This window comes from Chamaea fasciata, unplaced genomic scaffold, assembly GCF_029207755.1.
Source record: "Chamaea fasciata isolate MVZ Bird 193981 ecotype frontalis unplaced genomic scaffold, bChaFas1.0.hap1 SCAF_3, whole genome shotgun sequence".
NCBI classification, from domain to species: Eukaryota; Metazoa; Chordata; class Aves; order Passeriformes; family Sylviidae; genus Chamaea; species Chamaea fasciata.
The window spans coordinates 14,478,866-14,506,862 of record NW_027094088.1 but is presented as its reverse complement, the minus strand read 5'-3'; the positions used below and the strand labels follow the sequence as shown (position 1 = coordinate 14,506,862).

Genomic DNA, 27,997 nt, shown 5'->3' with positions numbered 1-27,997 from the left:
CTAACATCCTAGGGAAATGATGTGATTAATGGGGCTGGAGGCACTTCTTATGTGCCACAGCAGTGAATTGCACAAATAGTCATCAGCAAAACCAGCACTGTTAATAATTTCAGTGTAATAGGTACTTGTCACTGTGCTATATGGGCATCCAGAAGATTTCTGCAGTCAATGCATGTGGGGGGAGGAGGAGGGGACAGCTGGGCTTAAGCATCATGAAATGTATATTAGAGACACGAAGATACAGGAGGAAGTATATTTAAGAAGGGGTTTGGGCATGATTCTCTACACCATTACTTTTAAGTGCCTTCTAAGTGAGAAAGTGAGTTTCATCCCTGTGTGTGATGGCACTGCAGAGCTGTGGGTGGCAGCACACCAGAGGGGTGGCAGGGGAGTGGCTGGAGGATGTGTGCCTTGGGTCCATCTTCTGGAGAGCTGCCTGCCCAAAGTGACCACAAAGATTTTAAAGCAGGGTACAATTGAGAGAGAATTAAGAAACACTAACAGAGCACATTTGCTTCAGTCGTGTTACTTGAGGTTACAGCAGTGTAAAGAACCAGAGCACTGAGGCATTTTAAAAAAAGTAGATCTGTAGCAGCATTCTTACCAACACAAGAAGCTTGGGCAATGAATAAGAGGAATTACACATGAAAAGAAATTGGATGCCCTCAGGAGTACTGGGAGCTGGTTGGAAGCCTGAAATACCTGGAGTGCCCAAATACTGGGCATAACCTCTTGTAGAAACATTAAATTGTGCAGAGAGGTGTGTGTTTTGGGTGCTTGTGATAGGCTGGAAGCAGCTCTCTCTGTCAAAAAGGCCATTTGTACCCCAGAGTGATGTATTTCTAAAAGGCTGAGTTCTTACATGCTGCTGGTCACAGGATAGATACAGAAGGGCTGGCAGGTCACCACGGAGCCACCATCCCCTTATAACCTAAGTAAGTTAAGCAGATGGAATAAGCAGAGGAGGAAAATTTTGAAGCACATGTACATTCTTCCAGTCACACCATAACCTTAGAGTTTCTAAATATGACAGGTAGCTTTCTAAGCACAAAAAATCCCAAAGGTATTTTAAATATCATTAAGAAAGCCCTAGTTTCATTTGCTGATCCTGACTGGAAGGCAGACATATCCAGCAATTTCCTCTCTTGCTTCCTCTCTGCTTTAAAAAGGGATAATTCTCAAAAGGCAAAATCATAATGAGAAAAATTGAAACACCAGAGTACACACGGTAATAGAAAACTCTTCAGGAAATGTTTATTAAATTTCAAGCCTCTGCAATTCAGCAGTGGGGGGAAAAACAGGCCACAACCTCCTGCTGATTAGAAGGATGGGCAGTGATTTTAAGTGAAACCAAATAGATGTATACACATTCACACACACTCCCAGATAGGAAACTGGAATGTGCGGCTCTTAAATTTAAGATAAAATTCAAAATATTGATAAAAGAGGCTAAAGACAGTTCTGAACAGCCTGAGAAACAAATGAAACTTTAGCATTGGTATATAGAGAGTCATAGCAAAGGGTGTGATAAAATTATCTATTACTAAATCTAATACTGATATTATCTAATTACTATTATTATCTAATTCTGATACTAAAAAACTGAAATCTTTATCATGAGGGTGCTGTTGGAACCATGGTAGCTTAAAGATTTAGGTAAAGCAGATTTTCCAGGCAGTGATAAAATCTTTTATTACACCTGCTATCAGCATAATCAAAACTACTTGATAGTCCAACAAAGATATTGCTTCTCCCCAAAAGCTTTGCCTCAGGACTGTTCAATAATTGTTTGTTCTTTGCCCAGAAAAAAATGAGAATGATGGTTTCCTGTTAAGAACATGTGGGGTAACACTTTCTCTTCTGTTCTTAATTAGGGAGGATGTTAAACGGCAACAACTGAAATTAAACATTTTAAGATCTCAGGATTACAGTGCTTATATCCAGAAGCATTGGAAGTATTGCCTGAGGAGATCTATGAACTGCTTGTGCTGATTTCTAACAAGTCTTGGAGCAAGAAGACTGAGGGATGCCAGAGCTAATATTATGTCACAGTTTAAAAGGGTAAATTGAATGACCCAGCAAATCACAGACAAATTAATCTAGCAAATCTCTGGAGGAGCCATCATGTAAAAATAGAAGGGGATCCATAAATAATGAAAGAAAAATAATAGCAGAAGTATTGCTTTAGGTTTATGAAATATCAGTTTGCTCATCTTAATGATGTTAACACAGTACATTTTGATTTCTGAGAAACAACTGGAACTTGCCATATTGATGGAAGCATAGTCTGGAGATATGGTGGGCGTATCATGGATACCTTGTTTAAAAAGTGAGATTAAAGTTGTTTTTATTGCTAGGGTGTGCCTCATTTATCCAAGGCAAAGAGGTAAGCTGTTCACTATAAATCCTACCCTAGCTAGAGGGGAAGCTGCTGGTAAAAGCCAGTTCTGTAATGCAGCAGAAAAAAAGAGTAAGGACAGAGATGGGAAAGATGCTACTCAGGATGGACGTAAATATATTAAAGCATGCTTTTCTTTCTTTTATCTTCAAACACTGATATAGTCACCCATCTTATGCTGGGGTCACTTAGATTTGTACCCACGCTTAGTTACCCTCCCAGGGGACTCAGCCCAAGCTGTAAACTTGCTACAGATGGTGCTGGCTGAGGTTGTCTGTGCCAAGCAGGTACTACTGTCAGTATTGCCTTCCTGGCCTTAGCATTTTAGAAATGAGTAATGTCTTGCTGGTTTAAATGAGCAGGAGCATCAGTCTGAAGAGGTACGAAGGCTCAGCTGGCAAAAATCTGGGAATCTGCCATCAGGCTTGGGTTTAAGGGCAGTTTAATATTGTGAAGGGTTGGGGTCTTTGGAAAAGGATTCATTGGTAGAGCTGTTTATGCTGACAGAATCATCATTTATTTTCTCCTCCAGAATTTTAATCATCCTGTACAGACATAACTTTGCCATTATGGGAAGCTGGTTCTTTGTTATGAACACAAGTGCTCAGCTTGGATGTCTCAAGCCACTTTTTCAATCTTCACCCCTACAATAAAAGTCTCTGGATGGCAAAAAGTGCAGAATACCCATCTAACTTTTATGAAATCAAACCCTTAAGCAAAACTCATTAAAAAAAACCAAAACCAAACAACAAAAAACACAGCAAAAAAGCAGTTGAAAAAGAATGATTTTATTTTGAAGTACTTTGCATTTTGCTGTTATATTTTGCTCTGATCTATTCCTATATTTGTGAGCAGGATCTAAAAAGAGATAATCTCATGCAAAGAGCACAGTGACCTGATACATTTACCATTACCATATACTTGTAGAAGCCAAATGAAACAAGAGTGTTTTCAGTTCCATGTAAATAAATATATATTTTAATAACAGCTAATGTTGGTTCATAAAGGGAAACACACTAGGAGAGTTCTTTAAGAGAAGATTGTACTCTCGGTGCAAAATCCTTTCCTAGAAAGTGATTGAAAAGAAATATGAACTTACAAAATATCATCTCCAACACAAAACAGTCTCAGCTCCATTTTTTTTTTCTGTCTCCCTTAGGAATGTGGAAAGGCATTATTAAGGCATATTGATCAATTTCGGTAGCACCTTTACTGCCTAATATTATCATTGTGTACATACTGATAATTTCTCCACATGCTGTTTACATAGCACATTTTTACCCATCCCTGCTTCCTGCTTTTAACAGTTACCACAAAAAAGTGCATGATTTGAATAATGCACGTGCACCCAGTTCTCAGTGGTGCTTTGACATTACCCACCACTGGCAAAATCCATGTAAAGAAGAGAGGGTCCCTTTCTCTCTAGTACTGTAACCCTTTAACATCAGACATGGTCTGTACTCCTCACTGGCTTCTCCTTCAGATTGTGTCTTTCAGGAGAAATCTGTCACACAGTGGCGCTTCCAGAATAAATTACAGGTGTAACTAGAAATTTAAAAACCTGCACTGTCACAGCTCTGCTCTCAGACCCTGGGTTTGGCCAGAGTTCAGTCCTTTTGGATCTTGGGTTTCATCTCCAGTCACTGCAGACATGGAATCGTGGTCAAAACTTTAAGAAGTTGTCCCAGCACCCCTTTGGCTCTTACATTTATTGCTTGCTTAGCCTGCTACAAAATAAACTGAAGAAATGTGGTGAAAGACCAAAAACTCCAAATACACTGTGTCACAGGACACCTGAGGGCATTTCCAGAGTCCCAAGTCTTACAAAGGTGATGTTTTAGCTGAAGAAAAATCACAGACTGCCCTGAAAAGGAGGCCCATACCAAGCAACAGTAAAAGATGGAAAGCAAAGAAACTAGAAGCAGTCAGTCAGGAAACAATGATTGTTTCAAAGTGATCTGTAGAAAACCAGGTTTGAGTCCAAGCCCGATGATGAGTTTAACCCTGAACAAATGGGGGAAAAATGACAGATGACCACCTGGAGGGGTTTAAAATCACTGAGGCACACACTGCACTGTCTCCTGTGGACAAGCTCTTGTGCTTCAGAAGAAAGTGGGAAAAGACCGGCCCTTCAGAACCCATGTTGTGTTTGTATAAAGAGGAAGAAAATAAACCAAAAAAAGCACCCACACTCCTGTGCTGGTACAGAAAGGTTTGAGGCATTGTAAGTACAGAACAAATAGAGTGTGAACAAGTGCTATTGACAAGTGAGATCCGATCCACTCCCTGCGCTGCAGATATTGAGAATTTGGAAGTTTCAGGATTAATACAGCAATCCTGTGTCTTAATCCCTTTTTTATACAATCCAATTAATATATCATTCTCATTTTAAAACAGTTCCAGTTGCCAGTATCTTCTATGTAGGCTATTTCAGTTTATTTTTTTTTTATTAATCAGAACCAGTTTTCTGATTTCCAGTCTGAACTTGTTCTTGATTTATTCATGGCTATTTGATTTTATATCAGTAGCTTTTTCAAACTATTATTGTTTGGTATGTGCTTTCAAACCCATTTTAAAATAATTCTGATGATAGTGATGTCACCAAGAAAACTGTGTTTGAAAAACAGAATTGGGACAGGCTACCTCTTCTGGCAATGAGCAGTAACTGTTGACTGACTGAGACTGTGACTACTCCTGAAACTTATATTTTTTGGCTAGTACTACTGAAACACTCAAACCATTTCACAATAGACCTCTTGCAAGTTAGAAGTGAGAAAATTATATAAGTGAGTCAGAATTAGCATTTCAGAGACCTGGGCTCTCTTAGGACACACAATGCAGTATCTGCATTAGCATCTTCAAGCAGAACTGGAGTGTGTTTTGAAATTAATTTCCTGTCCATTTCTCCTCACTCCATTTTTGGTTCCCACTGTGGAGTAGTTTTGGACCACATGGCCTTTTTAGAGCATGCACCTGATGCACTCTGCTTGTGAGCATGGGTCCAGCTTTATGGGCCCAGAGTAGAAATAAGTACACAGCAAGGACTTTCCATGTGGGTGCTTTGATCCCAATAAAAATATCATGGTCCTCTTCAGATTTTTCTTCCCATAGCTCCACTCCTCCTCGGCTGTGCTACTTCATCAATCTTAGATGTCCTGCATGACCACAGCAAGGTGATTTCAGGGTCTGGGCCCCAGGTTTTCCACCTGCAAGGCAGGACTAACTTGTGTTTTTTCTTGAGATCATTACAGTCATTGATGGCTTGTGCTGAGTCCTTACAACAGTGATCACAGCAATTTTGATAACCTCTTCCTCTTTGTGGTACCAGAAATTTCTCATTGCTGTTAATTAGCAACCAATTAAGCAAAGGAAAAAAAGCCTCAAACCCACTGACAATGAATTTAATGAAAAAAAACCATTGTTTTTGAAGAATTGTTTTTAATTCATTATTTATTTTTGAAACAAAAGAATTCTTTTCAATGCTTTACACTACTTTTTAAAATTTCCACAAAACATGTTGTCTTCCACTTAAACTTAAAACAAAATTTGCTTAAAATATAAAGCCTGATTATATAACAGAAAACTATATCCAAAACATTTGAGTTTTAGGTCAAATTGGACTTTTTACCTCTTCCAGAATATATATGCTTCCTAGAGTTTTCCTGTGACATTTTTCAGGTAAATGTAAATATTTCGATCTGACCTGAAACAATTTTCTTATAAATTTTGAGATCAAACACAAAACTGAGGAAAAAAATACAAACTCACAATTACCTAAACTATCCAACAAAATACTGAGACCAAGCAAAATAAACTGCAAGTGAGATTACTTCTGAAAGAAAAATCCTTGCATAACCTCAATACTCAGCACAAGCCTCCTGTGGCTAAACTACATCACTGGAGTGCAGCTTTGAATCCTAGAACAGTCTTTGGTGCACTAATACATCATTAATATGTCTGCCTTTGCCTCTGAGCTGGCAGAGCATCTCTGCAGAACGTCTCTGCTGGAGACAAGGAGATGTGCTCCCTCTGGGAAGAAGGGTTTGCAGTTTCATGCAGCTCTGGCTCCAGCGAGTGTCTGTCCTCAGGGGGCAGCCACCAAAACAACTGGGGCTCATATGCAGATGTGCTGAATATATTCACACATTTAAAGCATTCTCTTTACACCGAATCAGACTCTGCTAACAGCAGTAACAAACCCTTTCAGCACAATTTGACAACAGTTCGGATGGTTTTCTTCCATTTTTTTTTTATTTCTTTCTCTCTCTCTCTCTCTCTCTCTCTCTCCCTCCCTGTGTCATGAAGCAAAGACAAATATGTCTGAATTTTTTCCTTCTTATGCGTGAAAGAAAAAAACTCAGTAACTCTCTTCTACCCAGCAGTGAAAAAGATTTTCCATCATACCCAAAAGTCATGTGATACTCAACTGGTTTCTGGTTCTAGCTCCAGCAGGGCTTTCTTTGAGATCTCTTAGAGACTGCAAATCTTAAGCATAAATTGCAAATGGAATAATTTAGCTGCCTCCAGAGCAGCACAAATTTCTTGTGTCAGAGTCTCCATTGATTTGTTTCATGATCATTAATAAAATCCACATGACAAGTATTCTGGGCCTTCGTTCTTCAGAGCTCACATGCAGGAGCTGATAGAATAGACTCCATGCAGGTCCCTTTTTGATATTTGTTATGTACCAGATTATTTATTTCCTTGTGTTTTTCAAACCCCCAGTGAGCTGAATGTGGAAGGCTGCCCAGGTCTGTAAACCACAATTCTCCAACCTGCCTATAGGAATGGACACACTGATTAAGTGCAGGGAGACAATTAATTAACACAAAATTCTGATGCTGTAGAGCATCTGTTCCAATAAAGACAGGCCAGTCACTTCAGACTTTAGAGGAAAAACAACAATGTAATGTGTAGCAATATTTCTGAAAAACTCTATTTTTGCCTACGACCCTCCAATCAAGCAGATAATAAAGAAGGAAGAGGTTTTTTTCAAAATCAGACTGGCTTGGTTTAGCCAGGGGGAACAGTGCTGGGTGAATCTGGAGGGCTCTCACTGCAATTCTGCTCTGTGTCTGCACTTGTTTTTTCTGTCCTCATCCTTGAGGCAGCAAAACAGCTGAGGAGCCTTGAGCTAGCCCTAAGAAGAATATAGTCTTCCAGCAATCTGAAAAGCACTCTGTGCATACCTGATGGAGAACTGAGTGATTCAGACCGTGTTTACAGCCGAATTAGGTAATGAGTTGACCAGTTGTGCACCTTCCTGGGTCTAAGGTTAACCCCCGCATTCTGGTCGTGTTGTTAGGGTGGCACTCTGTATGTTCATAGGGTAAATCATATTTATGTGATGTGAGGTAGAATGTCCTTTGTCTTCAAGCCTTCAGTACTCTTACAAGATCAGTGACTGGAAGGAAATATAAAGGAACCCCAGAATCACAGAATATGCTGAGTTGGAATGGACCCATCAGGATCATCAAGTCCAGTTTCTGGCCCTGCACAGAACATCCCAGAAATCACACCAAGTGCCTGAGAGCATTGTCCAAATGCTTCTGGAACTCTGTCAGGCTTGGTGCTGTGACCACTGCCCTGGGGAGCCTGTGCCAGTGCCCAGCCACCCTCTGGGTTATAAAACCACATATATTATGACCATATGAATAAAGCACACTTTTTGTTGCAGATATTCCTTTACTTACTACTTTACTAATTAATACAATTCAGGCAATCCCATTGGAATGAGTCTCTAGTCTGCATGCAGTAAGAAAGGCAGCAAACTAGGAATTCTATTTCATGTTCTGATTTTCCTGTTCCCCAAACCCCCAAGTACATTCCTCAGCAGACTAAGGAATCTTAGTCTAATGGATGCTTACTAACACTGCTTCTAAGACTAAAGAAATATTTTCCAGAGCAGTGCCTCTGTCTATGGTCCTAGAGGCCTTAGCTACAGTTTTAATGGGAGCAACTATCCCACAGAGAACCCCTTGTTCCTCAGACACTGACTTCTCCCTTCAGTGTCAGGTTTTGCTGTTGTTGGCAACCTGGCTGTATGATTTCTTGGAGCCTTATGGTTGATTGTTGTGGCTCTGGTATGTTGGCTGGAAAAACAACATTCTCTGGGCACCTTTTCCTTCTGGGTGTCAAAGAGCATTGAAGAGTTGTTCAGTTTCCATTGTAGTATTTCTTCTTTCAGAATGTATTATTACATTGAATCTAGCAGTGTTGTGGGTGTTTGGGGTTCATGATGAGCAGAATGCTTGCATACATTCCCTCCCAAGGATTTCACACAAACATGACAACCTTTCCAGGAATAGCTCCAGGAACATGATGGTGTTTCAAGTTTCATTTTGTGGGAGTTTTGCTTCTGCTGTTTTAATTTCCAGACTTTTCCTCAAATTTTCCATATAAATAATCTCTTTCATCTTTATAATTAATAAATAGAGTGTGAACATGTTAGGCCAAGATAGGATACTTATATTCTTGGTATTTTAGATTATGGTGGTATAGGCAGCAATGCAGAAAAATGAAAATAAATTTTATTATTAAAGAAGATTTAACACCAGTTTCTAAGTGTAACCACCAAAGAGTAAGTGATATCATTAAGCAAACTAAGGGAGAGCACCAGCACTGCAGCCTATTTAAGCTGCCTGTATTCAAAATTTGTAACCTGGGCATCAGCTCTTGTCCAAGGACATATGGAAAATACTTATTTCCACAGTCTTCACAAGGAAACTCAGAGGTTCTTCTTCCTCCTGAGCATGTGGAGTGTTTTGTAGGAATTGCTGGGACCTCAGAGAGCTGACCTCTATACAAGAGTTGTAACCTCAGTATAGCAGAACTGACTCACAGAGCACATTGTCTTTTTATTGATACAATTAATCTTTTGTCCCATAAGTGGAAAAATCCAGAAATGCATTAAAAAAGTCCTTGAAAGCACAGTGGAAGTCTTTGCCAGTGCAGAGAGAGACATTCCAAAGTGAATCTGCATCTCTTACACAGCTGGAAATAATCTGTTTTTCTGAATTTCCTTCTAGGTGCAATATTTATTTGAGATGGAGGAGAGACAGCAACAAAATGACATATTTGCAGCAGTATGTGACCAAAGATGCATCAAGATGAAATCTGCCTTTTTGCTGTGAGCAAATCTCTTGTGTCAGGCTCCTATAAGGGTTCATTCACATGTGCAGCACTGTCTCCAACTCCTCACCTGGTATTAAATGCATCCTGCCGGCTTCAACAGTGGGGGCAGCCGAATTAAAATTTGGGGGTCTTCTACACAGCACAGTAGAAACTACAGCCATGGTTCCAATGACCTGACTCAGCCCTGTTACAGCTCTTTTTTTTTCCCCTGTGCACATACCAATTGACATGCAGAAGTGCTGAGCACTTGCAGAATGGTTGCAGTGGGGTTAAATTCTCATCACCTGCCTGTGCTCCAGGGATTGGTTTACAGGGTTGGCCATGGGTCAAGCCCAACCATGTGAGCATCTCCTGAAGTTCCTTCTCACCCTCTCATGCTAAAACTGAGTGAACACTTCAGGGACCCTAATTGTCCTTTGCTCTTCTCAGACTCCCAGGAGATGCCTCACTGCTTTTCTGTAGGTCGGACCACAAAAATTTCCTTGCACACCCCATCCTAATTCCAAACAGTGGTCTCCCCACAGGTGGGAAGCAGAAGAATAATGAGGGCAAGGTCACAAGCCAGGGTGGAAGAATCCAGCCTCTCCATTCCCTACCTGCGGGCATCCTTGCATTTTAATCACACATTTTAATCACGCATTTTGAGATAAACTTTGTGCTGTTGTCCTTAAGGAAGGAGTGTTTCTTAGTATAGGCATGATGTAATGCTCCTTTTTTCACTTCAGAAAGAAAACAGGCATTGCAGTCTGTGCCTCACTAATGTCTGTGCAGTTAAATAGCTCACTGTGCAGCTGTGTGTGGGAGCACACCACAATGTCAGTCCCAGAGCAATTCATTTTCCAGGCACAGCAGTGCCGAGCAAGAACCTCCCTGGCACTGAGCTGACCTGGATGCGGGGAGCAGCCAGGAGACAGTGTCATGCCAGAGGCTGCTTTGCCTGCTGTTTGCCATCTGGGAGTGATGGTAGATCCAGGCAAATCTTCCCTGCAAGGCGTTCTGTGAATGAGGCAGAGCGAGCACTCTGGAATTGGCTTCCTGCGACAGACCTGTCCCACATGGCTCATTCACCTCACCTCTGGCTCCATGGCTCTCTCCTGAGCCAGAAGCTGCAGCAGGAGGGAGATGCTGTACCCTCCAGTTTGTGCCCTCTCTGGGAGATTTCAGACATTTCCCAGGAATAAAAGCCCATCCTTTCTACCACCTTGCAAGCCTGAGGTACATGAGGCATGGAAAGAAAATGTCAGTGTCTCCGTGGGCAATGGGAAAAATTTCCCTCTGTGTTCAGCAGCTTGAAACACTCTCCAGAGACCAGGATAAGGGTGAGCTACCCAAGCACCCTGATGATTCCAAGCAGGTTGGACGTGCCATTTGGAGTGTTGCTCATCTACCTCTTTGGGATTATGTGCCCGCTCCGTTTATGCCTGGATTGCCCCAGGAGCACGATGTTGCCACGGGCCATGCCCATCATTTGTACACCAGGTTTCCTGGCTGCAAGCTCTTCTGTATTCCCATAGGCAAAACGTCTGATTTTTATGCTGTTCAAAAGTTTTCAGTTACTCAGAAACTTCTGTCAGCTCCTGCTGCTCAGCCTTGGTTTTCATGTCTTTCTCTGAGCCTGAGCCCTGGGCATAAAAGCCTATTGTATTGCCACAAAGCAAGCCCAGAATTTATTAGTATTTTTGCTGTTTCAATAGCACAAAGTGACTGCTGTGAAATTCCATCATGATAAACTCCTCTGGGATGCCTTGGCCTGAAACTGATCAAAGACATTCAGGAAGCAGAGCAGTGAGTGAGCATTTCCAGCTGCTGCACGTGTGCTAGGAGTCCCTGAGGTCTGAAGCAGAGGAGAAAAAGAGGTGCCCAGCAGTGTCCTGATGACAGCCAGCACATGGGCATTACTGTGAAAAAGGGGTGGTGGTTTGTTTTGTTTAAATGCCTCACCTAAATTTAATTTTGTTTAAATGCCTCACCTAAAAGCCTTCCAAGGTCAGAAGTTCTCTGGTATAATGAGCACATTTTCCTGGGGTGTAACAGCACAGAATTTGTTAATCTGCAATACCAAAATATTTTTACCAATTGAACTGCTTAGTAAAGAAAAAAACCTCTCTGCAACTCCAGGGAACCTTACTTTCTAAGACAGAAAAATAAATCAGAGGTCAAAATGGATCTTTGACCTGAGCAGCTGTACAAGTCACTGCATTTTACTTTGCAACAATCTTGCATGTGTCAGGACCTTAAGTCTCTGCAGAAAAATTCATGCCATTTGTCCAAAATGGCTCAGAGGTCAAAGGAAGCTTGACCGAATATAGAGTGTGAAGAGTTGAGAATATAGAGAGTTGCTGTGTGAAGACTCGGTCTCTAACCTCAAAGCATCAAGCCAGCTTGGTTTTTCTTTAAGTGCCATGTGCACATTTTCATTAGGCTACACTAAAATGTCATATCCCTCTTCCAGATAAAATAGAAAAGCTCTGGGAGCAATAATTTTGGTCTAAGAGAAGTTTGGAGGAAGTGTGTAGCAGCAGCTTCTCCCTCAGTCATGGGAAGAGAAAGGGCTAAATGAGCTGTCCAGAAAAATTTGGTGAGGCTGAGGCATGAGAAAAGAGAAGGAGATACTCACTGCTCCGGTAAAACCTGAACTGAAGCCCATTCCTGGCAGATGCATAGGTGGAGTTTAAATGGACAAACAGCTATTGAGCAGCAAGCTAACTAATGCCACCCCATTCATATGCTAAACACTGGATACTGTAGAAATCCACGGCAGCAGCTTTCTAATTTAAGAGGAAAGGGAAGCTTCTGCATTGTTAATAATTGAGACTGGGTATTCTATGCAACTGTGAGTTAATCCCATTAAGGGAATGGATAAGAAACCATGACAAAACTTTCCAAGTACAAAAATAGCAAGTGGTCACAAAGCCCCAGGGTGCTCCCAGGGTTCTCCCAGAGAGCTGAGGTGCATTGCAAAAGCTTGCCCTGTCCTCTGGCCCCACCACACCCAGCTGGTGGAGACAGCCCATCGCCAGGTCCCCATCTGCGGATGCTGTGCCCTTGCTCTCTGCCCACAGGGCTTGGCAGGCAGAAAGAAAGTGTGCTAAGAGATAGGAATGTGAAGAGGGGAAAATTTCATGTTCACAGCAAGTTCCCAGCAACTGGCATTTCTGCTTTCTAGAGCAGCTTCTCAATCCTAGGAGCTTGGCTGGGCCACCTGTGGAGTGTGGGGTTTATACATCCAGTCAGCCTGATTTTGTGGCTGGAGGCTGCTTAGCAGTGCTTTTTATTTATTTATTTATTTTTTAATCTGCAATGCTTTTAAAGCACAGCAGCTTTCTTTACTATTCCTCTTATTAGCAGGAAAATGCCAGCCAATGTCCTGTAAATAATGTGACAGTGTTTTCATAACTGCTAGTATCTCTGCCTCTCCATCATAATGTACATAAACCTAGTCCTTCTGAAGGGTTAGGTCTTTGGTTTCAAAAGTCTACCCCAAATTAGGACGAACCCTTTGGGCTAGGCCAAGGATTATCCTCCCTCTTCTTCTTCTGAGTTCCTCAGAAAAAATTGTCTCACCCATCAGTCTCTTGCTCAGGCTCAGGCTTTCTGCCTTGAGCCTCCCTCATCTCCCCTCTAAGCTGCTTGTATGCTTGAGGGGCACAGAATATTCCTGTTAGAAGTGAAACATCCAGGCTGGTTCAAAGAAATGTAACAGAGAGGGAAAGGGAAGAAACAAAGCACTTGAGCAAAAAAGAGGGAGAGAAGACACCTGTGCCTTGGGAGGTGGTAGAGGAAAACACAGAAGGGGATTACAGAAGAGACATGTGGTGCAACTTGGTGAACAATGAAGGAGGCAAGAAGGAGCTGTAATGATAGCAAGTGCCTCCTTCTCCTTGTAACCAAACTGACTGTGTGCTTTCTCCTGCTCTGCACAAGTGGATGCTTTAGCTTTTAAAATGCTATGCACAAAGAATAGAGGAGACCTGGGGGGCAAACTCTTCCTCCACCCAAAGCCCTTGAGTAGCTGCGGAGCTCAGCTTGCTCTCATGGACCCTGCACATCGTGCCCTTGAGTAGTTAATGGTGTTCAAGCACTATCTTATTCTGGTGTCCTGGCTCTTAGCAAGGAGCAAGGAGCAAGAAGAGTGCACTAGCAAAGCACAACATGCTCATTTCCTCATTTCCTGAGTTCATCTTGCTCTCTTGCTCATCATACTCACCTGTATAAAAAAAAATCTGCATTAGAACGAGGGACTTGTATGAAACAGAGGGGAGGGCAGGGACTCTCCAGCCCTCTGCCTGCTCTCCTCCACTGCTTTAATGCCCACACAGCAGGTGGGACAATATGGGCTCACTTATTTCACGTGCTTTTCACTGCAAGTTGCTCTGATGCACAGTGTGAACAAAAGCAATTCTGCAAAAGCACTGAGGTCTTGCTCTCATTTTGCAGCACCTACCACTCTGTCTGGGGAGAGCATGCCTTGCATATACATTTTTGGGTTTGCCAGGCTGCACAGCTCTGGTGACCTCTGAGGGGTGAAGTAGAGGCTTGAGTCAGTCTGCACACCCTGCTGTGATTGCTGATGTTTGATATAATTTCCTAGGAAGCAGAGAGGGATGGGGTCCTGGACTGCCTGTCCTGTGCAGGGATGAGGCAGGAAGAGAGCTTACTCCACTGCTAGTGGAGATATCAGTACCCTGAGCAGACATGGGAGGACTGCAGCTGTGGTTTACTGCAGACAGGCTTTCTGGCACTTGGAAGGGCTTGATTAGGAAAAGAATTTTTTTCAAGAAAACTGTAAGGAAATGTAGAGATAAAGCTTAGAGTGGTGAGGCAGTGAGAGAATTACATTCAGTAATGGTGAAAGTGGTGCTTGGTGTCGAAACATGAGGGCATTTTTTTGTGTACGTGTGTAAATTTGGCTGTAATTCAACAGAGGAGTTAATTTGGTTTGTTTCTAAGTAAGAGCAGGTACAAATCCATGTCAGAAGCAATGGCAAGCCCACAAGGTAGATTTGGTGGGGCCTCATGATCTTCCAGCCCTTTAACCACGCTCTTGCAGAGGGAAGGGTATTGGCTTGAAGAGGCTGAGAACTGAGATATTCAAATCAAACAGTCCTTCCCTTTGCCCAGGCTTTCTTCCCTCTGTGTTTTTTTTTAAATTTTTTTTTTCCATACACCTTGAACAGATAGGGACTCAGGTGCTCCTGTAGCCTGTCTGCCTCCTTTCTGTGATTTTCAGCTCAAAAAAGACTGCCCTAATCCCAGGCAATAAGTAGGAGTCCCCTGTCTTTTGGGGGAGGATTTTGCCATGCGTTTTACTTTAAAAACAGCGCGTTGCTGTGGTGCTATTCTGTGATGCAGAGCCTTGGAGCCCAAAGAGCACATAAACAAATGTGTGTTAGGAGTGGCTGGGGGTGACGGGGCAGGTGTGGGCCATTTTTCACAGGCGAAAGACAAGCCTTCCCTCCTCAACATGCAATTTGCTGCAGTGCAGAGGGCCAGCACAAAACTTACACATCATGTCAGCCCCACTTTAAAAGGTAATTTTTTGTGGAAATAGTCCTTGTGCTGGTTCTCTGAACAGGGATGGATATTGGTCTCTGTGCAGAACATTGCTGCCTCTAGGAGGCCCAGCTTAAAAAATTGAACATTGCTTTTTTTTATGAGCCACCTCAGTGCAAATCTTTTCACTCCCCTCATAAGGATTATTTGTATAGTTTTATTTTAAGTAAGAAAAATTTCATTCTCCTTGTCATCTTCTTTCCTCCTTCCCCAATGCTTTTTCCTCAGAGTTTGCCAATATTAAAAAGAAGAATAAAGCTTTTGAAAGCCTCACTAAGACTCTCTCCTCAGACAGCTGTGTTCTCTTAGCTGGCTGAAGAGCACAGGACATGGAAGATTTTGTTTCAATACCACCTGGTTTCTGGTTACAGCCTTAAGAAAATCATTCTACTTCTGAAATATGGCAAAAGCTCCTGTTAAGTGCACCTTGTTTTCTTGGATTCCATCCATCCATCCATCCATCCATCCATCCATCCATCCATCCATCCATCCATCCATCCATCCATCCATCCCTCCCTCCCTCCTTACCTCCCTCCCTTATTTGCAATTCTCACTCTAGTAGCAGTGAGTGCTTCTCCAGGCTTACCCTTCAAAAGTATTTTTATTCTTTTGGTCTTTTGGGAGGGGAAGAAAACCATGAGGGTAAGAAGGGCACTGCTGGAGACCCGCCTCTGTGTTAGCAAGTATTAATTAAAATAGGGCAGATCATCATCATGTCTCATGTAAAACCCTTCCCTCAAACAGTTTCCCCAGACTAAAGAGATGCTAAAACCCCCAGCGTTCAAAGGAGTTCTTCTTGAACTCCTCAGTAAATATCCCTGAATCCTGGACAACTGAGCTCCCTCTGGAGCTCTCTGCCTACCTTGCTCGCCGTTGTCTTCATGCAAGTGTTAAATGGAGCTTTGCCGAGTGAGGGGAGTGTGGAGATGGCATTATGCAAACAGCCTCAGCTCCTCACTCAGCCTCAGGCATTGCCATCTGTGCCTGGTTGGCAATTCGACGCCAGACACAGCACTGGTGGTGTTTCTCACCTTTTGAAAAAAGTGACAAAGGGTCTTTAATTATGAAAGAAGTAACCAGAAGCCACTTGGGCTACAGCTCACAGGGGGACTCTTCACAGAAAGGAAATAAATGTATTTGCTGATGAATTATTCTGAGAGAGGAAACAAACCAAAGGATTCCTGGATGGTTATTTTCCAGAAATTAGGTCAGACCTAATTAGTTGCATAATTAATTGTCTGATTGCCTAACTAGCTAACCATTAGAGACCTTTATTGACTCGTGGTGACAAATGCATGCACACGTTTTACAGGAGACGTCCCACTGTGCTTTACAAACTGCAGCTCCAGCACTGTGAGTTCTGAGACACAGCACTGGTGGTGCTATGTGATACACGGAGGTTTATCTACAGCAACAAGGAGAGGCAAAATTGTAATTACAAACGTTTACACGTGAGATTTGGCTGCCCTTCAAGTGTCCTTCGAGGTGCTTGAGTAATGGTGAGGCTGTTCTGAACACAGGTTGCTCATTTCCTCCTCAATTTATCATGACTTCACAGCTCGCCCTCCTCAGGGACAAAAGCAGGTCTCTCCTGGTGAACATCAAAACAGGACTAGTACTTACAATTAGGGCAGTCAAACTGGGAAGTCTCTTCTGAGGATCTGAGAAGGATGACACTTGTCTGGTTTACACAAGTGCAGAAAGGACAGTGAAACCAGGACCAAAAGCACCACCAAGTTTGTGTCTGTATAATGGTGTTCTGTAGGACAGACACTGAAAACTGAGCACGAGTTATGATGGTATTTAAGTGTGTGGAAAAATATTCTGAGTGTTGCCATGAAGAAAAACAACACCTTTCTGGGAAAAATAGAGTGCTGATGCCTTGAAGGCTTTTTCAGTGACTAATAAGTGTTTTGGTTGACTCCAGTGTAATCACACAAAAAGACACCACAGAAGAAAGGAAAACTGGTATTAAGAGTGGTGGCTGTGTGTGGTGGTGCACATTCTTGCCTTCATTATCTTCTTCAGATGTTGGCTCCTATTCTTCCCTAAAGTTCATGGTTTCCCCCAGAGTTGTCACCTCCCTTTCCCAGTTGTCAGCCACCCCCTTAAGCCTGCCCCTCTGTCCAGAACATCCTATGTCAATCTTCCCCTGAACCAGCCCCTCGCTTGTCACCCCACCTATTTGGTTGTCAGTCAGTGCTTACTCCTTCCGCCTGTTCTAGCAAATTCCATGTTATTTGGTGCCCCATTGGTCTGTGCAGACTGCACCCTCCCCCTGTATTCTCCCATTAGTCCCAGTTTTGTAATCCTCTCCTCAAGCTCCTCCTCGGTTTATCCTTGATTGTTTACCGTATTTTACCTTCCCCTTGTACTACCCCCATTTAGAAGTCTGGGCACAGTCATTGTACTTGGTCTTCTGTCCCTGACCCCCTTGAGGAATGAACCTCCTTGGGACACACACTGAGGACTCCTCTTTTTCCTCTTTGCCCTGGTCCTTGGCGCCTGACACATGTACACTGTGGGGAACCAGCACAGCCCTCTCCGATCCACCATCCGGGTCCTGCAGTAGTCTGGGGGTGGAAGCTCGTGGCGCAAGCCGGGGCTTGGAGCTGGCCAGAGATTTTCCCTGGGCTGAGTCAGTTGTGGGCAGCAGTGGTTTTTGAAGGAAGGAAGAGCAAGCATTCCAGGAGAAAGGTAATGTTGGGTAGCAGGAGAAGTTGCTGGGAAAAAAGCCCAAACCTTGGTTAAGTTGATGTGGTTGAAAACAGTACCATGGATATGCCAATTCTCGAAAAAAGTCTGGTTCAATGCAATTTTTTGCCCAGTCCAGGTTCTTAACTCTGTAGAGGAACAGTTTTTCAGCACTGGTACAGCACTGAGCAAAATCACTGTTTCTGGTGCCGTTGTTAAACTTGGTATTTGGCACAGCCTCCTGATAGACAGACCCCATGGTAATTCTCAGAGACCCCCTGGATCAGAGTGAATCCTCTATGACTGCAGGCCTTGGTGGCAGGAATGAAAAAATAGAATGACTTTGGGCTTGTCTTTGATGAGGGTTCTAGTGGTTCTTGGAGCATTTGGGGGTCATTTAAAAACTGCCCTAATTTGGCTGTGCTTTTCTAACTTTTGATGTCCCCACTTTATCCAGACTGTGTTTCCTTCCTCCTCCTTCCACAGCCTGCCCAGGGCACTTAGGGTTGCCTCATGTCACCATGACATCTGTGGGACAAGATAAAAATGCAGCTGGCAATGTGGGAGAGGGAAATTGTGAATCACCTATGTAAAAATTAGGGTTTTTTTCCCACCAACAAAGTCCAGGAAATATGTAGAGTCAGGGAGATGGTTCTGTTAATATCGCCCTGATTTTTGGAAATTGTCTGGCTCAAACAATGATTATTTCAAAGCAGAATGTCTCAAACTTGCCAGAGGGTCAGTTATCCTCACAACAGTCACTCAAACAAATAACCAAAAATGAGAGAGAGAGAAGCTGGAAGGCAGAGTAAGAAGACTTGTGCACTGCAGAACAGAGAGCTACGAGCTGCGTTTTGGTCTTCCAACTGCTGATTTGGGAATAAGTGTTTCTAAGGGATGTGGATTCTGTTCCTTACATGACTGCAGGTAAAAGCAGAGCACTTCCAAGCACAGACAGCACAAACCACCACTGTGGAAAGGGACAACATGGGGTAAAGCTGAGGCAATGAAGAGGCAAGAGTATAGATGTCCAAGGGGTTGTCCTTGTCCACACAGCATAGCCAAGAAAAGAAGAAACTCTGAGCATTTAAAGCTTATCAGGCATTTGTAGCCCACGACAATTACACAGAGTTGCAGTGCAAAGGTGACTGGTGATGATGCAGTGTTGATGCCGGGATGGCCTCTAAAGGAGCTGCTATCTCTCTTTCCAGAGACAGCACACATTCTGTCCTTATATCAATCTTTCGCTATTAAACCCCACTGACTTTACCTTTAAATTTTATCTCTCCACAGGATTTTTCCATGCAAATTTCTATTGATTTCTTCCTGGGAACTATTAAACTGCCCCTTTAATGTAGAATTTTAGCACTGGATATTCAAATGACTCAACAGAAATGTCCATATTGCTCAATTCTGCCCTGAAATCTTCCACCCACTTACAAATACAGCACATTCCCATCTGTGCACTGCTCTCATTGTGAACTTGTTGATTTTTCTGTTCTTTTCTGGTGGAGATTTGACTTGGTGCAGGTGTCCAGGCTGGGGTAACAAATACCCAGGTAACACATGGCAAACTCTGCATGAGACAGAAAACAGAAAGTACAATATTTTAGTTACAGCAAGGTTAAACAAAGCGTATATCTGATGGATAGGGCCTGGAGATATATTTTTGTCTCACCCAGCATCATTTCTGTTGGAAAACCAATTCTTTACATAAGATTTTCAATGGACTTGAGGAAGTGGAGGAAAAAGGGCTCCTCTGCAGTTTTTTAATGTTTGAAATCAATTCCTGAGTACTTTCATCCCTAATTAAAGGTCACCTACTGGTTTGTGAACAACTGTTAATGAAGAGTTTAATTATCCAGATGACAGCTATAAAATCCTACTCCTGTGCTTGAATATTTTAAAGCAACAATGCCCAGATTTTCAAATATATGCTTGTAGCCAAGTACTTAGACAAAAGCTCTCACGGAAGAAGAGTGTGTATGTGCAATTCCCATTTGCATACACAATGGGAGATTGCATATGCCCGTATTAAAGATGCAAATCTGTGAGGAGGTTTGTATATGCTTACTTGACCATTTGAACCAGATCTACCTTTCTTTTCTGTTCTTTCATTCAGAGAGGGGAGGCATGGTTAAATTATTCCTGGAGGATAAATCATTTTGCATTATTAACTCTTCTCAACAACAAAGCTGCATAAATTAAATGTAAGATTATCTGCTGTGTCCTCAGTGGAATGATTAGGAGGGAATCTACAGGAAAGGAATGTGGTCAAATGATTTGAAGACTTGCTAAATGGGATGCAAATCTCATCTTGAATTCTTAACAAGCTCAAACACAGACCTGCCTTCTAATGAGCAAAGTCTGCTTGGCATATCTGTGTAACCTCCAGAGCAAAGTTGTAAAAAAAAATGGATCATGGTTCATTTTCTCTACCGAGTCAAGTTTTTGTTTTTATTGGCACTTTTGACCAGGTGCTCCTGGTGCTCCTATTACCTTTACCCATGGTGGCAATTTTCATGATGCTGCCTTTAGTCTGCCAAGCTGAAGTGGCCCCATTTCTCATTTCCCATCACAACACCTGATGAAACTTTCTTGGAGAGGTCAGGTTTGGGTTCTCCACAAAGTACATGCCTGAAGGAATGATGCTTCTATCAAAAAGATCAAGAAGTTGCATTTTGTCTCCTCACTGCCTGTGCAGTCTCTTTGTGCCACTTTGGTCATGGCACCATAAGGGCAAAGAGAATCATAGCTCTTTAACTCAGTGTTTCTGGGGGCTTGGTGAAGACTAAAATGCAATGAATGGTTGCAATGAATGGCCATTCTACCCATAATAGACCAGTTCCCAGGCTTTCCCTGTGAATCAGAGCTAGGCTTTGATTCAGTTTCCTTGTTACCTTTGGTCTGTCTCTCCTACTCACATGAGCATATGTACACCCATAGACACACATTTATTTGTCTGAGCAAAATACTAAATGAAAGAGAATTAAAAGCCCTGGCTCTAAAAATGAGGGGGAAAAAATTTAGAATGCATCACATAAAAAGAGCCCTTCATATGAATTAAAGAGGAAAAATATGCCTGTCTGAGTTCTGTCAATGGTTAATATCTTATTTCATAAGAAATATGGGTTAATACGAGAGATTTGTTAAAGACAGGTCAGTCTTTCTGTGTTATTTGCTGAAGAGGTTTCAAGCACACCTTTCTGTGCTTTGTTAACTCTCCAGGAGGCTGCAGCAGGGTTTTCTCTGCAGAGTCTCTCATCCGTAGGTCACAGTGATCCAACTGTGGGGGCTGCAGTGCATAAATGCCGCTCTCCAGATAAGCAGCACAACACTTATTGCATACTTTGTCAACATATCTCTGGCCACACACTTGTTCTCAAGGCACTCTGTTTTGATATTGGTTTATTAAAATAGATTTCAGAAAGGGAAATGAAAAATAGTTTAGAGATTGCAACATAAATGTTGTTTGAGAGCTGAGGAAATCCACACCAAACACCAGCAGGCTTTTTTGTACATTACAAGCATGGACAAAATGTATCCTGAGGGGTTTTTTATACTGCTTTCTTGAAATAAAAACACTACTGAAAAAAATGATACAAAAAGACCGATATCTCACACAGGGAAAGATACATGTCCCACAATGTCCCTCACAATTTGGAAGATTATTAAAATCAAAAGACTATCTAAAGCCAAGGAGATCTAAGGGCTAGAAGAGGGAGAATTTTGTCTTGGTAACTGTACAGTCAATCTCTCAGCTTTGGAGCTGCCACCAGAGCTCCTGAGCAGCATGTGTGGGCAGGATCACATGTCCTCCATGAGGCAAGGTGTCCAGTTTTGCAGTCTTTACTTCCTCCTCAAGTATCAACTCGTGTCCTCTGGAGGAAGTCCCATGGGCTAGGTGGCTCAATCCTTTGGGCCCTGGTCTGACTCTGGCTACAAGACACAACCCTGCAAGGTCTCTTTTCAGCGATGTTAATTAGAAAACAATATTTAACTGTGTCCTGATTCTGCGAATGTCTGGGCAATAGGTTTGCATGAAGTAGATGGTCTGTATCAAGCTCATGTGCCTGATGGATCTTTGAGACTGGCTTCTAGACTACTATGCCTGTGCTTTCCTGAGCTGCCAGATCTCATTCCTGGTAAATGGACAGAGCTTAGGCAAAAAAGCATGACATGACACACTGCAAGAATTTTCCCTATTTATCATCAAAAGTGGGGTAGTATTTGCCAAAGAACATTCCTCATTTTTAGACAAATAATAGATTCAGGACCCTTTAAAAATATAACTAGATTATTTGTCATCGTTCAGTCACTTCCATCAGGATGGGTTTTAATGGCTGCACACCAGCAGACTGCATAGGACATAAAGTATTTTTGAAAAAAAATGTTTCCTCTGAGTAGTCAGATGATCTTCCCAGAGATGAAGTGTCTTTCCCACTTTTCTCTTTCATTCTTCCTTTTCCTGGATCATGGAGGGAGTGTAACTTGTGTTGAGTAATGAAATTTTCTCTGCCAAAACACACTGTCTTTGATCTCCCCTGTTTTATGCGCTAGGGAGCTGATAGTTCCTTCCCTGGCTAGGACTGAATGAATAATCACCTCCTGTTGTTGTTCACATAAGATTCAGATGCTGAAATGTGAAGCTGATGACAGGCGAAATTATGGATAGAAGCATCAAGATTTGCTACTGAAATTTTATGAGCTGTAGGTAGGAAACATTCAAAGCACATCACATTTAACCATGAAGACTCCAAGTTTTTATAATTTCATGGGGCAGAACTGTGAATTGTTTGTGAGATGGGAATGAAGCCCAGACTGCTCTCCTGGTGTTTTCTTAATGCCCACATATCCACACACAGACACATAATCAGCATGAGAAAACCTTACCCATCCATGAATTTTTGTTGGAATTTGGAATGATGAACCATGCAAAAATTAGATATTCAAATCATGTAAAAAGTCAGTACATCCATTGAGATGTTAGAAAAATCCCTGTAAAATCAGGAAATCTTGATTAATTTTTTTTCTTTCTTCTTTTTACCTTTTTTGTTTGTTTGTTTGTTTGTTTTTCTGTTTCAACATATACAGCTTATGATTTATTTCAGGTCTTCCAATCTGGACCAGCACATGATAATGTGTGCGTGAAAGATTTTTTTTAGAAAGGAAGGAGAGGAAGGAGAAATCTTAAAAGGATTATACAAAAAAATTAGGATTTCACATGAACTTTTGTGCAGAGATTTGAAAGCCACGTCTAGATCCATTGCTCTTTGTGCAGCCCAGGCAGTATAATACACGAATGCTGTTGTATGGCACACCTGCCTCGTGCCTTGGTGGAGCTCCAAGACACTGGCTCCCAGACACACAAGTGAATTCAACTTCGTGAAAACAACTTTAGAGAACACCCTTTTTATTATGAGAGGTTTCTCTTGGCCTCATTCTTGCTCTTTCTTGCCTTGAAAACATACCCTAAACCAAACTCTTTCATACAAACACAGACTCAACAGATTTCTCTGAGCCTGCCAATCTAAACCAACACAAGTACCACCCAAAGTGACGCTTCTGTGCAGACTAAGGCAGGTCCACACAGTTTGGAACGGCAAAGATCCAGCATAGCTGGAGATGCCTCCTCCCTCCCTGCTGTGCTCAACAGAAATGAAAGCATCAAAAGATATTCTCATTCCTACCAAGCCTGTGCTGGAGGAGGGCTTAAATTTGCCTTCGGTTTCCTGTAACCCCAAGAAATGTGATTAATGAACAAAGCTAATTATCTGTATTATTACAACACAATCCACAGGAAAAGAAATTAATTCTAGACATTTTTTGAAACTGTGTATAACTACTACTTAATTCTCAATAAGCAACAGACATCTCCCTAGAATGAAGGGAATCTCTTTCTGCATGGTGGGAGATACCAGTTTATGATCTCATTTATTTCTTGAGACAGTTCTAGATGAAGACTTTGGCACTTTGTTCTTCAAGAACTGATGAAGATGACATGTCATCTCTGATGGTTGTTCACTGAACAAAAATAGGAAATTGGAAATATTTCTTTTTTCATAAAACATAAGTTTGCATGTTGTGCTAAAGTCATTATTAAAATTCACATACTTGCAAGTGATTAGCACACTGCCTCAGACACAAATTATGCAAGTGTTTCAGTTCAAATGATTCAGGGGAACCCCAGAATAAATAGTGCCATCACTGTTTTTTGATGCAGGAGGGCAATGGCCATTTCTTGTGTGGAAAGTATGAGCAGATGAGGAGATCTCTGTTCTGTAAATCTGGGCTTGCATTTCACAGCAACCAAACTTGCTCAAGAGAATGAAGAAATCCCTGCGGAAATTCTTCGTGAAAATGGCATAGAGGAAAGGGTTAGCACAGGAGTTGATGGGGTAAAAAAAAACCAGGAGGATCTTGGAATTGGACACTGTAATGAGAGGAACCTTGAGTGAGGCCGATATGGCAAAGAAAGATATTGGTGCCATGCAGAGGAAGTCGGTGAAGATCAGTATGGCCATGCGCTTGGCAATCTTGGTGTCGCTGTTGGAAGAGATGACGTTGGGGTTTCGCACAGTAAAGTAGATGCAGGTGTAGCAGACACAAATAATGACAAATGCAAGTACATTCAGCACTAACAGAAATATAACGTAAGCCTGGGAAAATGGTGTTTCTATATCCATGGGCAGACAGATACTGACCTTCATGTAGCTGCTGACCCCAAATATGGGAAGGAGTGCTACTGTGAAAGCAAACACCCAGCCAAAAACCATGATGGTCACAGCATGGCGCAGGCGCACCTTACGGTCCAGCTGCATGGCGTAGGTGATGGTGTGCCAGCGCTCCAGGGTGATCACCGTCAACGTGTACACTGAGAGTTCACTGGCAAACACTGTGAAAAATCCTGCAGCGTTGCATCCTGCCCCGGTCTGCCAGTCTATGGCATAGTTGTAGTACTGGCTTTTGGTCTGGATGTCTACAGAGGCAATAAACAGCAGGTAGATCCCTATGCAGAGGTCTGCAAAGGCAAGATTGCACATTAGAAAGCGAGGAACTGTGAGTTTGTATTGACTGCTTATTAAAATAATGAGGACAACAGTGTTCCCAGTAATAGCTAAAATGTTGATGAACCATATCAGGACTCTCAGAATGTTGTATCCCATGATATCTTCACATGGGTTGAAAGCATCAGGTTTAGGAGAGCAGGCGACATTAACTACTTCATTGCATAAACCATAGTCAAATTCATTCTCTGCTGGGTCAAATCCTATGCCATAGTTGGAAATATAATCTTCAGCTGCAGATCTTTTCTGTAGTTTTTTTCCAGGGTTCCCCTCAAAGTCTTGCTTCACCTGAGATATGCTACATATCGGATGTAATTCGGTCCTGAAATTGTAAAAAGAGCCAAGTTGGAAGCTAAGAGACACAGTATGAGGCAAAAAACCAACACAAAACCATCCAGTTTCCATTTAACAGCTCAGTTTTTCTGGTTAACTGATTTTATAGATTACCCTGGAGTCTGAAATTAATAGTGCGGCTGGTCCCTATTTATAAAATACTATAAGAGCATGTAAATTACTTGGAAACATCATAAACTGCACAGGAAAGGAAAACCTAATGTTTACCTAACACTCATGATGCAGTTATCCACCTGGATAACACACTCTGTAAGAAGCCTCCCTCATTTGAAACAAGTTTCTCACCTAAGCTATGACTGACAAGCTGATTTGTGCATGAGGGAAGTCCATGACAAGGAACACCAATGTAAGACTGAGGTTTGAGGAATACGTCAAGTCAGCTGTGCTCATAAGGAGTCTGTATAAGCACAATAATGCTACTGTCTCTTAGAGTTATTCTCAAATTCCCTTTTTCCTAAAGGTTTTGATCACCACTGTCTTGTAACTCTGTCAGGGCACATAATTCCATTTTGTGCTGTTCATTTTTAGTAACTTATATCATAATAGTGACTAGCCAGTAACACAAGCAAATAGCACAAATAAATTCATGCAGGATTCCTGATAATCTCTAGATGACAGATGCCAACAGAAACACAAGGCACAGGAGACCATTTTGCTTAAAAACTGTTTTTTAAAAGAAGTGGATTACAAATCAAGTCAAGTGAAGCAAAATCAAACCAAACCAAACCAAACCAAACCAAATGTTCTAATGGAAACAGTAGTTGCTTTTGTTTCTGTCAGAAAGTATTTTTTGAACATTTTAAGAATTTTTAGTAGCACAGGTAAATATTAGCATTTTTGATAGTTTTGTGTTTGGCTTTATTTTGTATAGTATTAGCTCTATGCCCTTCTCCATGCCTAGATCTACAGAAAAAACAAATATTTTGCCTGAGATGATAGAAAGATGATCAACTCCAACAAGATTGTAAATACCAAGAAATATCAAGTATAAACATGAAATGAACCATGAGTTTTTACAAGAGCTCTTTGGCTGTCTTAGAATTTGGCTGTCCCATGAACCTGCATCCACAGTTTTGGATGCAGATCTAATCTCAGTCACAGAATAAAGCAGTCGACATTTTGTGGTAAAACCAACCCAGTTCAGCTCTGCTTACATTCAGCTACAACCCAGACTGCAGTTTAGGCGTGTAATTTCTAGGACAGGACCCCAGCTTATCTTCCACCCTGACTTTGAATACAGTTGAGAAAAGAACTCTCTAGATTAGTAACATTAAATTTTTGAACAACTGATAGTAGTCTAAAAGGGAGAATTCTTCTTTGTAACCTAATTTTACCCTTTGACTTTCTGAACTCACTACATCTTCTGAAAATTGAGTTTAAAGGGTCTGCAAGAAAGGAAAACTAATGAAGGTCCAGCACCAGAAGGTGAGGGACATTTCCTATGAGATTCTGAACATCCTCTACTATTATCAATATTTTTTATCTTGCCTGTCAACTGAGTCAGAAAACTGATTTTCTGTGAGGTCAAATATGCACTATGAAGGTCACAGTAGCAATAACAAGGCATTACATTTTGCTCTCCTGTGTTCTACTCGCATAAGGATGAGTGAAGGGTCCAGAGTATTGATCAATATATCAGCAGTTCTCTGGCTGAAAGGGAATATAGGCTTCCAAAGAGCAATAACAGGAGAAAAAGTCACTCTTTTTTTAGTGCAACAGGCACTTGGGGGCACTGAAAGCTGCAGCAATTGGTAGTTCTTTGAAAATGAACTGAGGGAAATGTTTGTAACCAATCATTTCTCAGCATGAGGTAAAAAAAGACTTTTTCTAAAATTTTAGAGGCACTGCCTGGACCTAAGGATATACCCAGGCAAGAGCACTACGTAAGGACAATTAAATATTTCTAATTATTACAATTCATTAATTCTTGCCTTATTTTTACAGCCAGTGTCCCAAATAAAACCAGAGTCCCAAAAAATATGGTGTTTTCTCCAAGGAAGGGTAACAAGGAGTGTCCTGCTGATTCCCTGTATTGGGAGCAGGTAAGATGAAAGTCCCAAGGGAAGGAAGAGCTATCCTCTGACTCAGACTCCTTGTCATATCTTTGCCCTGTGTTTCTCACCCTTTGGGCTGTGCAGTGAACTTAGAGCAACAATTTAAAACATTATTTGCCAAGGGATGTGTTCCTTGCTTCCTGTTGAGACTGTGGGTGTCATAATACAGTTAATTTATTCCCTCTCTTTGTAAAGTTTTTGTACTGTTTAACATTATTTTGCTCAAATAAACTAGAAAAATAAACTGGCGACAGGGAAATTTAGAGAACAAAACTGAAATTGGCAGAGTGCTCTGACAAAAATAAACAAAAATTGCTACCTTTCTACAATTTGTTATTTAAGTTGTTATTTTATGCGGCCTGGTCTGGATCTGGTGGCAGCAGGATCTTATGTGCTGAGAAACACTCTCAGCAGAATAGTCTTGACCTATGTTCCATAATAAGTCCTATCTCAAACCAATCATCCTCACCAAAAAGTGCCATTATGTGAGTTGTGAGCAACTGATAGTATGTTCTTGTGAGACTAGGCTCAAACACCATTCCTGATGCTGCCACATTTTTTGAAAAAGTAGAATTTCAAGTGACAGCTCCTTCAAAAAATAACCATCAAGTGTAAGGACAGAGTCATACCAATGCCATTCTTTTGGGCAGAGGGTGATCTTTATGTCAAAGAAAGCCAAAATCCTGCTGAAGTTCATAACGGTCTGTGTCAAGTTGAGTGTTTTAACATCTGGCTTCTGCCCT

The 27,997-nt window shown here is 41.8% G+C and overlaps 1 protein-coding gene across 5 annotated transcripts in view; it reads right to left on the bottom strand.

Moving 5' to 3' along the window:
• Positions 1-21,191: 21,191 nt before the first annotated feature.
• The window catches only part of FSHR (follicle stimulating hormone receptor), a 104,128-nt gene continuing 97,322 nt past the window's right edge, over positions 21,192-27,997 (bottom strand). For all 5 annotated transcript variants that reach the window (XM_066178087.1, XM_066178085.1, XM_066178084.1 and 2 more), the window contains one exon: positions 21,192-25,168. In XM_066178087.1, coding sequence (XP_066034184.1) covers positions 23,941-25,168 — 1,228 coding nt within the window. In that variant the 3' untranslated portion in view covers positions 21,192-23,940. The remainder of the gene's footprint in view (positions 25,169-27,997) is intronic.